The 16774-nt window shown below is 35.3% G+C and overlaps 1 protein-coding gene across 1 annotated transcript; it reads right to left on the minus strand.

Annotated features, from left to right (window-relative positions):
- Positions 1-5053: 5053 nt before the first annotated feature.
- On the minus strand, positions 5054-6719 carry LOC137707748 (transcription factor MYB1-like). Its single transcript, XM_068446691.2, has 3 exons — positions 6587-6719; positions 6327-6456; positions 5054-5841 (listed from the first exon to the last, which is right to left on the minus strand). Exons 1-3 carry the CDS (start codon positions 6717-6719, stop codon positions 5208-5210), a joined length of 897 nt encoding a protein of 298 aa, XP_068302792.2. The 3' UTR covers positions 5054-5207.
- Positions 6720-16774: the final 10055 nt, after the last annotated feature.

Genomic DNA, 16774 nt, shown 5'->3' on the forward strand with positions numbered 1-16774 from the left:
AAACTAAGATGAAAAAGTATCACTAGACTATAGTACTAAATGACTCAATAATCTTGTTCAAACATCCACAGGAGTCGAACCTAATGTTAGAGTATGAAAGATTATGTTTGTAAGTGCATGGTAGTGCTGTTAGAAGGGCAATTAGAGCATCTCCAAAGGAGATGCCAAAATGTACACATCAGCTATAACAGTAAAAAAAAGACCACACTAATATTCTCCAACTGAAGTATCAAATCCTATGTGGCGATGACACGGATTGGCAGCAAGTTTGCTGTCAAATTTGACAATAGCTTCAAATGTTTTTTTTATTAATTATTAAATGTATTTTATCAAATTTTAATTAGTTTAATCATTTATTATAATTAATGTTGAGTTGACCGATGCAATTATCCTACTTTTTTCTTCTTTTCAATCAAGGAAGGTGAACAGATTACTGATTAAACTTTAAATGTCATTTATTAAATTTTAATATGTTTAATAATTTATTTTATAAAATAATAATTTAATTTGACATATCGGTTGGAAAACAAAACTTTAAAAGATGTCAAAATGCCACATAAGCTGTCAAAATTTAAATTTTATGTTCAAAATTTGACATCTCCTTTGGAGATGGTCTTATGTAATCTAAAAGTGGAAGAAATACCACTACATTACAGTACCTAGTGATAAAATATCAAACAAAGATTTAGTTTTTTACAATATATAGTTGTATCTTTGTTTTAGGCCCCAAAAAGTGATTAAGGGTACACATTATTTATTTTAAAGTTTTTTTATTTTTTATTTTTTTGTCAAACAATAGTTTTTGTTGATTAAATATTATGTTAGTTATTGACGGGATTTGAATCCACGTTATAATGTAAAGGCTCAATACATGTTCACTACTACGATAAAGGTTCACTTGCTTTGACAATTTAAGTGAGAAGAGAAAAGAGTGGAGGGAGAGAAAGTTTTAATTGATGAAACGTTTTCTTTTAGTGTTAATAAAGAAATCCTTCACTTTTTCATCGGATCTTTCTTATTTTTAGAGAAGAGAACAAGTACAAGTCAATCGATCAACACTCGTGTTAAAATTGCCTTCTCTATCTCTCAAATACTCCCTTAAACGTGGGTTGAAGTATCTACAAGCAAGTCGAGATCAAGAAGACTAAGGCGGCTCCATTACTAATTGAAGCCAGAGATTATGGTGTGAAACTTGACGAAGAACTTTTGGGTGAGTCCAAATAATATGCATCATGATTGTGGCTTTATTTTGGTTCTTTTTTTTTTCTTGAAATATCATCGTAGTTAGTCTAACTGTATTTGATGTATTGAAAATGGTGATTCCCACAAATACATATAGGAATGAGATACTACATAAATAACAAATAAAGATGTAATTACCGGCTGTCAAGTCAATTACTATTTTTTTACTGAAATGTAATTTAAGCTTGTAAGTGTTTTAGACGTAGTTGTGTAATTTAATCTTAATAGGAGTGGTTGGTACTATTGTGTATGTCAAAGTCATATACAAAGAGGTAACGCTGGTCTTACTGTTTCATGCACCTTTTTTTATTCTCGTTTTTTCTTTTATGTCGACGAGAGAGAGAAAAAAAACATACAAAGAGGTGCATGAATAAAATATTTACAATTTTAGTCAAATGGTCCATATCATATACATGCATATCATATGGCAACATAAAATTCCAATTTAGAAAACCAGGAAATTAGCTACTTGTCATCATTTAATGCACCATGGAATTTAAATTTCAAACAAAATCAGTTCAGTCTTTGACCAAATAACAATGGTGGGACATTGGAAAACTTTGGTTTGAAACATTAATTACACCAGTTAACACTGAGACGCCAATGTGATTAAATAGACTCACAACAACCACAGAGAGACAGAGATGTGGGCTCACAAATAATCAACCCAAATCGTCGGGAAAGATGGAAAATAAGGCTGGAAGAATGTGAAGGTTTCAGGGAGTTTTTAGTAGACGATAGAAAAAGAAGTGTGCGCGCGCGCGCATATATATATATATATTATATTCTTACAAGAAAGAAGTGTATGATAACATTTTTAGAATTTTATTAGGAACATTTTGAATGTTCCAAAATACTTTAGTTGTAAAATTAATGCATTGATCACACAATGAGAGAAGTAATCTTGCCAAAAATATACACATTTCTTTCGAATGAAGTTTCACTATAAATCGAATTGGCAATATAGAAAGTGACTCAACTTTCTAATAAGTCCATGTAAGGGTCCCTCCAACCACTAATGTGGAATTTATTCTCAACACGTTCCCTCACGTGTGTCGATAATCTACTCTAATACCATGAAAAAAGTTGAAGTTTCGTCATAAAACCAATTGAACAATATAATAAACAGCTCAATTTACTTAAAAACTCATGCAAAATTTTTCCTCCATTAATGTATGATTTATTTTCAATGTCCTTATTATCGAAAAACTTTTAGGTTGTATATTATCTTTTGTTCAAAAAAAAAAAAAAAAAAAAAAGACTTCTAGGTTGTAATTGACACGTGATGAATGGTCTTCATGAGAGAGAGAGAGTAATGAATGGTCGGATAATTGTGATCAATCGTGGCAAAACCATTGACATGTATGGACGGGAGGACAAGATTCCAAATCTGGACATTTACTTTTTTTTCTTTCTGCTACCAAATCTAGACATTTACCTTTTTTTCTTTCTACCAATGTGCATAAACAACAAATCAAACAATTCATCCCCTTATATTTATCAATAAGCAAGGATGTTTATAATCTAAGAACATTGGTAATAAGTTTTTTCTTATAATTTTCCAATTGCAGAAAGTTTAACAAACCATTCGGGATTGATGAAAAAAATTGAAACCCAAATACTTAATAGTAATTATGCAATAGGGTAAAATAGACAATTAACAATTTAAATTTAAATTGGCTGTAGAAAAAGATTAAATGGGTTCAAATAAAATTTTCCATTAAATTTATGTTTAAATATATAAAAATTAAAATTTACTACTAAAATACCTAAAGACTTGGTACTCCGGAGCACTCAAATTTGTTATGCTTGATAATGTCCAATAATCGTACATAATTATTATAAGTTATCTTATCTCGAGCATAATAGTCGCACATGTTATTTCAAAGTACCTCCTCAACCTCCATTCTTATGGTATATATTGAAAGTCGGATGGTGCTGTTGTAGCCTGGTCCCGGCCTGGACCACGAGGCTTCATGCAGAGGTACAATATTGTCATTGGATATCCATTGTCATCAACTTGGATCCTACGTTCCTATACCTATGGGATTCTCGTCCTTTTTCATGAAAAAAAAAAAACAAAAAACAAGAACAACAAATGAAGTGATGATTCTTGCTGAATTTTTTCACGTGCGTACATTATTATATACTTGCATTAGAACTTTTTTCAAGGGCAAAACTAGGAATTTATCACAGGATGGACTAGCTTGATGTCTTTTCTTGTTTACGATTAATTATGAAAACAGAGATGTGTGAAATTTGAAAAGAAATTAGTCCATTACTTTGTTTCCGTTGAACTTTAACAGACAAATGTATTAAAAATCCTTGAATTTGTCAAGAACTACAAGTATGTAGAAGAAGAGAAATGAGACAAAAGTGAAAAGAGACAAAACTAATTATTCTAGATTGTACTGTAAGCAAGATTTTATTTTTCTAGGTGAAGCTACATGGGGTATAGCCAGGCCAAAGTAGTCTAGTTGTTGTTCCGCCAGTGTGTATTTTAGTAATGTATACGATGATAAGGTGCATGCATCGCGTATTTCTGTAATCATATGATTTGATCAATGTGCATAAACAATGCTATCCATACACGTTTTTATTTTTTACCTCTCACACACTTTTGTTAATTTTTGTCTATTGATCTTCTTCAATGCATTCAATTTGAAACTCAACGTACACAAGGACGAAACTAAAAATGACTTCTTTTTCTTCTTTTTTTTTGGAGGGGGGGGGGGGGGGGGCGGCGGGGGGCACAACTAAGCAATAATGTCGAATTCCAAAAAGAGTGCCCAACGCACACCTTTTTTTTTTTTTTTAAGTGAGAAGTTTTGTCGAACACTTGGCCAATTTATATACCTATTGTCTGCTTAGCGTACATCCCTCTCCTTTGTGCCATTTTAATTGTGTCCTTAGGACCAATATTATTATAGTGAACAAATAGATAAATTAAATATGCATAAGGTTGGGAGGTTAAATTTATTAGCCATATGGGAAGACGGATTTTTTCTTCATGAGCTGCCAAAATCATCACTAAACAATTTTGTGTTATATTCGCCTTTTGGTAGTTTTGAATGAGAAGCAAGTGATAAAGTTGCTGGTTGTGGTGATATTTGATTATTATTTGTCCTAGTTCGATTCAACATCAAATTGAGTGATGGAAGGTGACTGCAATTTTAGCGGAGCCTTGGTTCATGCTAAGACCACAATCTCCCCCGTCCGAAAACTTGAGAGGGCACGTGCCCCCTCTAGCTTTTATTAACATCCGCCCTGAATGTACATACATATACATATATATATATATATATATACACACATATATATATATATGGTATGGTTCATCTCTATTAGAGAATGTATCAACAAGTGTATAAAGATTTTGTCTTTAGATAAAATTATGTAGCACGATCCCTAATTCTAATGCATTTGAAGTATAAAGTGTTATAACTTTGAAGCTCACATGTTACGTTTTGAGCAAATTAATATCCCAAATACTTTGTTTCCTTTAGGTAATGCTAGAGGGAGACTAGCTTTTCAAACCAAAATTTTAAAATCATATGACTTGGTTATTAATGATTGAATTATTATTTATGTATTGATTGGCGTGCTTATTTTCCATCGGTGACATATTATATGATTTGTGAATTTGATTCAAAAATTTAGTCTACCTAACATTACTCTTTTTTATAGCCGCACCCGCGGCTTGGCAAGCAAATATACAAACAATTTTGGAGACACGTACGTGTTTTGTATGCTCACATGCATGTGCATGGTATGTGTTCAGCATGCTCACATGTGCATTGTACTCCATATAAGTTCTGAAACTAGTCATACCAAAAAAGAAAGTACATGTCTCCCACTTATTGACCGACGGAAATCAAACCAGAAACTAATAACTAAAATGGATATCTCTTAAAGGAATGTTTTATTGTCAACATTAGCTAGGATTTGATCGATTTTTAATGCCTTCACTTTTCATCACCGTCTTCAGAATTCAGAAAATATGAAATTGCATTGAGGCGGTCGACACGATCTTGATCATCATTTGGCTGAAATATCGGGTCATCGTGATGATCATGATCAGTAGCCGTCCAATTTTCCAGCATTGCTTCACCCGTCAAATCTTCAAGCTTGGTGATTCCATCTTCCATTTCTTGATCACATTTATTGATTTGATCTTGAAGAAATTTATCTGTGTTTAGCAAATCAGATATGAGGTCATCGATATTGAAATCGATTAGCATACCACACAGCGGTGAGTCCTCCTGATGATCCTGAGCCCCTGATGGACTAGGGCTTTCACACGGGACCAAACCAGGGTTTACATTTGACCTATCAACCATTTGATCGTGACCGTCCAAATGTGATGGGATGACAACCTTCCTGCACTTAAATGCTTTTGTTCGAATCACCTGGACCGTCCGATGTGACTGTGATTCCGATTTCGGTTTTGGTGTGTACTCGTTTGACTTAGCAGTACTACTACGCTCATGAGGAGCCTTGTCACTTCCTTGTTCCGTTTTCTTACTCAGACTGGTGTTCCAGTAGTTCTTGATCTCATTGTCTGTTCGCCCCGGCAATCTTCCAGCGATCAATGACCACCTGATGAAATACATACACCACCATAACATGTAAAAATTCAAAAGTTAATCTTGTTTCAAAATATATCTACTTTAATGAGTATGGATATATACTGGCTTCCATTTTCTCTATCCTTATTGTGGCATGTTTTTCTTTCTTTAGGTCTACTGTATGTATTTGTTCTAGTGAGCTTTATTTGTCTATGAAGAGTAATGTTCATTATGTCCTCCCACTTTTTCTTATTTTTTAAATTCCTTCCTCAATTTAATAAATATAGATGGGGACGGACATGTTTTCCGGTACATTGAAAAATTTCTCCTTTGGTTCTAATCCAAAAGACCTAACAACACCTAATCTTCTATCTTATTATTTCTTCAATATTAATGTTCAAATAGATGTTGTTGACGCCAAAAGATGACCGACAATCAGAATTGAATTGAGGAACACCATAATCACACATAAAAATGGAGTTGAACTCAATCTTCCATGCACGCAAACATACATACCTGTTTCCAAGAAGCTTGTGCAGTCTAATGATGAGCTCCTCTTCTTCACTGGAAATGTTACCTCTCTTAATGCCAGGCCTAAGATAATTCAGCCATCGCAGTCTACAGCTCTTTCCACACCGGTTTAGTCCTGCAGTAAAATAATTAATGTTAATTTGAACCCTAATTGAAAGTATATATATATATGAACCACAAAAAATTTAAAAAATAAATATTGTAAATCTAAATATGTAAGTATATAGGCACACAATTAAACACACCAGCTCTTTGAGGAAGATCTCGCCATTTTCCTTCTCCATTTGTTTCAATGTAGTTGGTAAGGGCTTTATCTTCCCAAGCTGACCATGCTCCCTTGTTTAGCCCTTCTTTATCACAGCAAGGTTTTCTCCCCATCTCTCTCTCTCTCTCTCTCTCTCTCTCTCAAACACAACAACAGTCTAGCTTTGGACTGTGTTTGATTGATTAGAGCCTTAGACTACTCCACATGGTGATGTGCAGGGACATATATATATGTGCGCATGCATGTGAATGCCTTTAGCAGGATTAATTTTTGTGCACTGAAAGTAGCAGTATGAAGTGTTATTATTTCACGTGTTATAATGAGAAGACTACGAAGTTAATGTGTTTGTACTACTTTTAAAATAAAATACATGTTGTAATTTAATGGTACTTCAACGGTAATCCGAACATAAAAAAATTAGTAGGGTAATAAAGCTTAGCTGCCACTTGAAGGCCAAACACTTGGGGGTTGTGGAGTAATATTTTACTTTATTACTAAATAAGGTTCTACCAATAATAGTAGAGTATCTTTTGTTTCTCTCACTTATATGCTTTGATATACACGTACATGATGGTATATGTGTGTGTATATATATAAATCCGCATATATAAATGTGTGTGTGTGTGTGTGTGTGTGTGTGTGTGTGTGTGTGTGTATCCGCATGTATAAATGTGTGAATAATGAATGAGGAGAAACATAATTAGCACGTATCAGTTTCTTTTTTCTAATCTTACCTAAGCATTTAACCTCAACCATCGATAAAAATCCAATGTATAGTAACTTTTTTTTTCAGACTTAAATTGCTAAATAAACGGATATATGACTTATAGTTTATGTTCACAGTTGGACAAGAGATCATATATGCATCTCTAATATACCAATTAGGTACATGACATTGTTAGAAAATTACTTGTTAATGCACAAGCATGGCATTGTTCTCAAATCTCATGTATGAAAGATTTGCCAGTACTGTAAATTATAAAACTACAACAAAAATCGACAATTATATATCATAGATTCTCTATGGCATAGACTGGGTTCCAAATAACAGAAACAACGGACACAGTTATCAGAGCTGAATCCAAATCATCCCACACCACATGGCATCAGCATAAATATTCAATGACTGAGATCCTCATCTCTGCGAGAGATTTTTCAATGTGACCGGTATACAGAATATGTGTCATTATACAAATGATGGAATATATATGCTAAAAAGTTAATAAGTTAAAAAAAAAAAAAATTCCTATCACTTTTATTAAAACACGTGGTGTGCCACTTGTGTTTCCGTCACAATAAAAAATTTCTCCATCTCTACCTCAATCTTTAACTAATCATGAACAGTCACGTTTCCCATCAGAGCTTAACTAATCAACAACAAAGCGTAGCTAATCATCCACAGTCACGCTTTCCAATATCTTCACTAACTAAGGTCTCTTTAATTTACAACATGTACCAAATCTTCATCAAAATTCTGGTTGGCACCATTTCCACTCATATTTAATTTCATTACCAAGTGGGCCTTCTGTAAATATTAATTTAGTTTAACCATGTTTAATTAGTCCATTATTATATGTACTCGGGGACTTGGGAGATCAATGTAGTAATTTAATGTTGGGCAGCTGCATGCATATTCATTTAACTTTAATAAGGCAGATCCAAGTTTACTTCTAATCGAGGATATCAATTGCACAGTCGAACCGTATTTTAGTGTGATGCCGTTTTGCACGTTGATTCTTATATTAATGGGATATTACCAGGCTTCTTACGCCATCTCCGTCCAAGGGCTTCAGGCTACATTTAACCCTAAGGTCGTGTTTGGTACACCAAATAGGATACCGGATAGGATTAATAATACGGAGTACGGTGTTTGGTGTTCGTTCGTATTAGATAGCCACCGGATTAAATAATTTAGGCCCACTTATTTTATACGGTAAGCACCCGTTTCCTTATCCCCTTTAAAATCACGGTACAATTTAGTCGGCTTCTTGAGAATGTACCCTCGCTTTCTCCTTCCTCCTAAAAACGCACTCTAGCTCTTTCCTTCCTCTCTAGCCGCACCGGTTCTCTCCAAACGCATCGCTCTCAGGTTTGTCTTCTCATTCTTCTTCTTCTTCCCAGGTTCCACCCCTCCCTCTGTTCTTTCCCCTCCTATTTTTCTTGCAATTTTCTTTCAATTGTTTGAATCTAGTTATTGTTTTCTCTATAATTATGCATTTGATTATGTAATTTTGTGTTTTAATTAAAATTTTCGAATTTAGGGTTTATTGTTGGGGTCGAATACCTGAGACTCGAAGCTCTCAAAGGCCATTTCCTTTTTTCTTGAATTCCTGCGATTCTTTGATCCAAAACCTTTGAACCCTTTTCTGGAATTTCGATCCCAACCCACCGAGTGGAAGAAAAAGAGGGCAGACTCTGCATGTTTGGGTGATGAGATTGGCATCCATTGAGAAGAAAACCTTGCAACGGAGCAACATTGGAAGAAGGGCAACTTGAATGAGAAGTATTATCAGTGTTTGAAATGTGAAACTCATCATCTTCATGAGCATGAAAAAGAGTTTGTGAGAATTCAGGCAGATGTTTTTTTTATAGAGATTGATGCGTTCTACAACTTGAATGAGAAGTATGATCAGTGTTTGAGATGTGAAACTTGTCAAATTTTTTTTTCTTCCCCCTTCTTATCCGGTTCAGTACCAAACACAGTATAAATAATACGGTCATTAGTCTAATATTGCACCAAACGCTCGACTAATTTAGTCAGTACTATTTGGTGGCTATTTATCCTATCCAACAGAAATAATCAGTACAGTCCGAGTTGCCAAACAAGGCCTAAGGGTGCGTTTGTTGCACATGACTATCTCGGACTAGACTAGCTTCAGGAATTATGTTGGACTGGCTTATAATAGACTAAACTGGACTGACTTAGTGAAGCGTTTGATGCAATGTCGAACTAATAACCAGGATAATGAAAAATAGTGAAATTGCAAATTTAAACAATAGAATTACATCGAACTTAACCGCAAAATACCCACAATCAAATCAAATGATATAATTACATTAAGAGTACTTAACAGCAATTGCTTGGAAACGAAAGAAAATATTGAGTTTTTGTGCATTGTAGCATTGCAAATTGCAAAAACAAATAGTGCTTTCAACTACAACTTAGGAATTCATAATCAGTTCATCCAACTTTCTCACTTTTTGGTCTAAAATCCCTCTAAGCCTTTAAAATTGAGAAATCTATAAACATTGAAACGTTTAGCAACCCAAATGTCCCAAAATTGTTAAAAACTCAAACTCATTAGACCACAAATTTGGAGGAAGAAAATTTCCATTTCTTCTTCACAGCCTACCAAAATCGATGAATAATACCATATTCATTCATCCCAATGTTAACATAGAATTGTAAGTAAAGGTATTTAAAATACAGCTCACTAAACAAATAAACTCAAAACTATGCTATTTTGATACTTGTCTGGTCAAAATGCTTTCTGTCATAATGCATAAACATCACCTGCATAAAAAAAAAAACCAACGTAATAAGAAACTTGGTAGACTAATAGAATCAACGTCCAAATTAGCAAAGTATTTTACAAAGCCAGCCATTGGCATCAGATTTCAATATTACCTACTGGTCGGTGATATCAAAGCTCAATACAACAATAAGATGTTACCAATTAGCAAATGCAGTATTACAAAGGATAAGAAATTAGCAAATGCAGAATCACACGTAATCATCTTTAGTCATTCCATAGCTTCAACTTCATTCAAATTTGAATTGACATCAGCCATTAAGTTAAAAGTAAGAATAGGAGCAGTAACAACTAAACGAATGAACCATAACTTCACCACTATTTTCAGTATCAACATCATTGGTCTATAATCTACCCTTTAGACTACAATGTTCCATAGCGATTTCCATGTTAGAGGCACCAGCCATATATACTTTCAATTTGATTCAATAAAACAAAGTACTAAATTATTATTGTATATATAGCTGGCAGCTGTAGCATTTGATCCAAGTAGATGGATTGAGAAATACAATTAGTGGCATCAACATAATGAAAAGTAGCAAGAGTATCAGTTCGTTTTAAGATCACCATATCCTTCCACTACAACAGATCCCCATAATCTAAAATATACAAATTCCAAAAAACTTGAAGTTATAAGTGTTGAATTATAAGTTGTGAGCTAATAGAATTAGAATAAGTTTTGTGGTTTAAATGGTGTATTCACTTGTGCAAAGAACGCCAAGTGTAAAACTCCTATTTGTAAAGGCCATGAGTGCCATGTGTTTCTTTACTCTTATTCTTAGTTAGATGAGTGGCTGTGATCTAAGCTAAGAGAGAGAGGGATCCAGCATTCTCTCTAACGGTAATATCTCTCCTTGCACGACTTGTGTGTGAAAAGGTGTGAAAGAGCAATCTAATGAGAATCCATATAGCTCATCTGTGACTTGCAGAGAGAAGCAACCATTTCCATTTCTTCTTTGTGTGCTGTTTACTCTTCTTCGAATTCACTCAACTAAAAAGTAGCAAATCTCAATTCAATGTAACATGACCTTAGAATCAGGTTGCGATTAAAACTGGGCGTGGACTGTGAATTCGAACATCACCGACGTTGGGTTTTCTGGGTTCGCTCAGGGTCAGGTGAAGTTCGCCAGAGTTTGTTTGTAAGTTGAGAACTATGTATTTCTGGGTACACTCAAGCTCGCGATGGCTAGATCTGGAAGTGCTGAAGTTCGAACTCCGATCTTCTCCGGTGAGAACTACAAGTTCTGGAGAATAAAAATGGTCACCATTTTCAAGTCACATGGGGTATGGAATCTGGTGGAGAAAGGGATTACGACTCTTGATTCAAAGAAGAAGAAGACGAAGAAAGAGGAAGACACAGGCACTGATGGTGAAGATGATGAGAAAAAGGTTGCAACCTTCATGAAAAATGACAAACCTTCTCTCAAATCGCAAACACAGACTTAGCAAAAGCAGTGTGGGATCTATTATATGGAGAATATCATGGTGGGGATCAGGTAAGGTCTGTGAAACTTCAAAATCTTAGACGAGAATTTGAATACACTATAATGCATGATGATGAATCTTTGTCTGGGTATCTTACTCGTTTAAATGATCTGATTAATCAAATGAAGACGTTTGGAGAAACTCTCTCAAATGAAAGATTAGTTCAAAAGGTGTTAATTAGTCTCACTAAGGTGTATGATCTTATATGCTTAGTGATAGAAAATACAAAAAGTCTCGAATATGTTGACTTGCAAGAAGTGATAGCTATATTGAAGAGTCAAGAGTAAAGGTTTGATTTGCATTCCTCTGATGCAACTGAAAGAACATTTGCTTCTCTCACTGTTAATTCAAAATGACAGAGTCGAGGTTATGCTCAGCCTAGTACATTTAAGCCACAGAGAAATTAGAATCAGAAGGGTAAGAAGTGGGACTCAAAACCCAAGTTTCAGCAAAAGTCATTTACTAATGCTGCACATAATGGTACTCATTCTCATATCATGGGTCAAGAAGTTGTAAAACCTTAGTGCAAAGTGTGCTCCAAGTTCCATTATGGTGAATGTAAGTATAAAGGAAAATCTAAGTGCCACAATTGCGATAGGTTTGGGCATTGGGCCAGGGAATGTACTGTGGGAGAAGCTATTCAGAAAGCAAACTGTGCAAATCAGATGGAGGTGTCAGAAAGCAAACTGTGTTATTGCTAAAACAAAAGTTAATAGGGAATGGTATATAGACAGTGGCTGCAGCAATCATATGACAGGGAATGTCAATCTCCTTATTGATGTGAAGACTAATGTTTCAGGGAAAGTTCAAATGCCAACAAGTGTACTAGTGGATGTGGCAGGAATGGGATCACTAGCAATTGAAACTAACAGAGAAGAAAATACATCAAAGAAGTCATGTGCTTACCTAATGTAAAGGAGAATTTGCTCAGTGTTGGGCAAATGGATGAACATGGGTATTATCTTGTGTTTAAGGAAAGAATGTGCAACGTTTTTTATGGCTCCTCTCTCGATTGTCAAATTATTAGTGTGAAAATGAAAGGAAACAGATGTTATCCCTTATCTCTAATGCTTGAGAAATAGCTTGTATTGAAGACTAGTTTTGCCCACTGTACATGGACCTGGCACAGAAGATTAGGCCATTTGAATATTGGTGGAATCAAACAGTTGAAGGATAAAGGGCTAGTGCTCCGCTCCACTCGAATTGGTTCATGTTGACTTGTGTAGGCCAATGAAAAATGAATCTATAAGAGGAAATAAGTATTTTATATAGCTTGTAGATGATGCAACTAGAATGATATGGGTATACTTCCTTCGATATAAATCTGATGCTTTCACTTGTTTCAAGAAATTCAAGGCAATGACTGAGCTACAAAGTGGATTGAAGATGAAATGTTTGAGGAGTGACAGAGGAGGGAAGTTCTTATCTGCTGAATTCAACCAATTCTGTGATACATAAGGCATTCAAAGACAAATTTCTCTTACATACACTCCACATCAAAATGGAATGGTAGAGAGGAAAAATAAAACAGTGGTTGAAATGGCTAAGTCTATGCTACATGATAAAGGGATGCCTTACTATTTGTGGGTAGAAGATGTGCACACTGCAATTTATATATTGAATCGATGCCCTACCAAGTCTCTTGACAACATAACTCATTTTGAAGCCTATAATGGAAAGAAACCAGGTATTGCCCATTTAAAGGTCTTTGGCTCAATTTGTTATGTTCACACACCATTTGAGCTAAGATATAAATTAGAGGCTAAGAGTATCAAGGGAATCTTTGTTGGATATGCAAAGTGTGAGAAAGGATACAAAATCTTTGATCCAATCTCTAAGAAATTGATTCTGTCAAGAGATGTTGTGTTTGATGAAAACTCAACTTGGGATTGGCAAGGAAGCACATAGAAGTATGTGTCATTGCCAAACTGTGAATGCAAGTTTGTTGAGGCACAAGGAAGTGAGATTATAGAAGATGAAACTCAAGCCTCAAATAGCTTGTCACCTAACATATTAAGAGAAGCTCTTTGTGATGTTGATTATGCACAAATTACCCCACAGGCACATTCAAGTGAGTCTTCTAGCAGACCATGTGCAGGCATGACAGATACTCAAGCTATTGACCATACTCCATTAAAATGGAGGAAATTGGATGATGCACTTGCTCAGTGCAACTTGTGCATTATGGAACCAAAAAAGTATGAAGATGCTGCTGAGGATGAGTCTTGGATGAAAACCATGAAGGATGAACTCTCCATGATTGAGAAAAATGCAACCTAGGAATTGGTAGACATACCAACTAACAAGCCTATAATGGGTGTAAAGTGGGTGTTCAAGACCAAACTCAACCTTAATGGAACTGTGCAAAAGAACAAGCCAAGGCTTGTTGCAAAGGAATACGTTTAGAAACCAACTAACAAGCCTATAATGGGTGTAAAGTTTGTGTTCAAGACCAAACTCAACCTTGATGGAACTGTGCAAAAAAACAAGGCAAGGCTTATTGCAAAGGAATATGCTTAGAAACCAGGAATAGACTATAATGAGCCCTCTACCCCAGTTGCTAGACTGGATACAATCAGAACTCTTATTGGCTGCACAAAAGAGTTGGAAACTCTATCAACTTGATGTCAAATCTGCCTTTCTAAATGGTGTTTTAGAATAGGAGGTTTATGTAAAGCAACCTAATGCTTTTGTGATCAAATGGAAGAAAGACAAAGTGTATAAACTGCACAAAGCTTTCTATGGTCTCAAACGGGCACCTAGAGCCTGGTATGGAGAAATTGACACCTATGTTGCACAATGTGGATTTGTGAAAGCCAAAGTGAAGCTACTCTCTACACCAAAGCAAGGAAATTCTAATTGTTTCAATCTATGTGGATGACATAGTGTATACTAGGAATAGCAATGAGTTATTCAAGGAATTCAAGGAGGGCATGATGATCAAGTATGAAATGACTAATTTGGGACTTCTTCATCATTTCCTTGGCATGGGAGTCATTCAAACTCACTCAAGCATATTTATTCACCAAAAGAAGTATGCAGCCTCTTTGTTGAATAAGTTTGGTTTGAGTGAGTGTAAATCTGTGTTCACACCTCTTGTTTCATCAGATAAGCTATGCAAGGATGATAGTAGTGGTCCAACAAGTGAAGAACAATATAGAAGGATTGTGGGAAGCTTGTTATACCTCACTACCACTCGACCAGATATAATGTACGTTGCAAGTCTCCTAGCTAGGTTTATGCACTGTCCTACAAACAAACATTTTGGAACAGGCAAAAAAATGCTCAAATACATCAAAGGCACTTTGGATTATGGTTTGGAGTATGTGAAGGGGAAGAATGTAATGTTAATTAGATTATGTGACAGTGATTGGGAATGATCTGTTGATGACAGCAAAAGCATTTTTGGTTATGCCTTCTCTTTTGGCACTGGAGTATTCTCATAGGAGTCTGTGGTGTAACTTTTTCCACTGCAGAAGCATAGTACATCGGTGCTTTTGAAGCAACTGCACAAGCTATTTGGCTCCGATTCGTACTTGAAGACTTTGGGGAGTTACAAACTGAAGTAACTCCAGTGCATTGTGACAACATAACTGCAATTGCAATCACTAAAAACCTAGTGTTTCACTAGAAAACCAAGCACATTGACAGAAGATATCATTTCATCAAGGATGTATTGCAAGAAGGGATAATTGACTTAGTGTACTGTCCAACAAACGAGCAAGTGGCAGACATATTCACTAAGGCTTTAACCAAGGACCAGTTCAACTATCTTAGGGACATGTTTGGTGTGAAATCAACTCAAAACTTAAAGGGGAGTGTTGAATTAGAAGTTGTGAGTTGATATAATTAGAATAAGTTTTGTGGATTAAATGGTGTATTCACTTGTGCAAAGAATGCCAAGTGTAAAACTTTGATTTGTAAAGGCCATGAGTGTCATGTGTTTTTTTACTCTTATTATTAGTTAGATGAGTGGCTATGATCTAAGCTAAGAGAGAGGGGGATCCAGCATTCTCTCTAACGGTAATATCTATCCTTGCACGACTTGTGTGTGAGAGGGTGTGAAAGAGCAATCTAATGAGAATTCATATAGCTCATATGTGACTTGCAGAGAGAAGCAACCATTTCCATTTCTTCTATGTGTGTTATTTACTCTTCTTCGAATTCACTCAACTAAAAAGTATCAGATCTCAATTCAATCTAACAATAAGAACATACATTGCAAATTAGAAGAACAAAATCTATATTAGTAATTAGCAAGCCTACTTTTGATTATATTAACATAAAGCAGGTAAAACAACAGAAGTTTGCCTAAAACCTTGAAATAAAAGAAAATTACAAATCATAAAAAGTTCATGCCTAGAGATATATTTTCTATGCTTAACTTGTCATTAGACAAGGACCCATATAAATAGATACTACAACTTGTTTGGTTAAAAAGTTTGAGAATTCAATTAGCTACAATATCTAGGTTTTGATAATTTTTACCGAATGAGAATTCTGAATCAAGCCATTGCACAAAGTTCTCTCCTTTGGCTGCAGAAAAGGAAAGAAATTTAAGGGGACGAAATTTCCACCAATTTTCAGCAGAAGATACACGAAATAAATATACAACCATAACCGATAATGAATACCCATAAGGGGAAATCAAATTCGTACAAGTACGTCATAAAATACCTAGAAGCAGAAATCATTGAAGAATAAGCAATTTCACAACATAAGACCAACCCATATTTCACATAATCAAAGCAATCCAGATTTCACATAATCAATGCAATCTAGATTTCACATAATCAAAACAACAAATGGAATTTGTAAATAATAAGTGAGAGAAAGACTGACAATTTCTTGGCCTGCTCGAGCAAGCGAGCATGGCCGATGTAGTTAGTCGGGCAATCAGGATGAGATCGATCTGGACGATCAAGACGAGCATGACGAGTAGGGCGAGCAGGACGAACGAGACGAACACAAAGAGGCGAGCGAGCAAGAAGACGATGACGGTCTTAACTAGTCCGCTCATATTTGGGGGTCTCATTAAGACCACCTAACGACGGAGTTAGTAAACAAGTCCCACTTAATACCATTAAACTTAGTCCTGGCAGCCAACAAACAGAGGATTACACTAAAAACTAATCCAGTCCAGTCCAATC

The sequence above is a fragment of the Pyrus communis genome, chromosome 15, assembly GCF_041283825.1.
Source record: "Pyrus communis isolate YQ-2024b chromosome 15, ASM4128382v1, whole genome shotgun sequence".
In the NCBI taxonomy this organism is placed as follows: Eukaryota; Viridiplantae; Streptophyta; class Magnoliopsida; order Rosales; family Rosaceae; genus Pyrus; species Pyrus communis.

Coding starts and splice junctions, on each gene's coding strand:
- LOC137707748 (XM_068446691.2), bottom strand. CDS start 6,719: ATGGGGAGAAAACCTTGCTGTGATAAAGAAGGGCTAAACAAGGGAGCA. Junction 6,457..6,586: donor AGATCTTCCTCAAAGAGCTG/GTGTGTTTAATT, acceptor ATTTTACTGCAG/GACTAAACCGGTGTGGAAAG. Junction 5,842..6,326: donor CACAAGCTTCTTGGAAACAG/GTATGTATGTTT, acceptor GTATTTCATCAG/GTGGTCATTGATCGCTGGAA.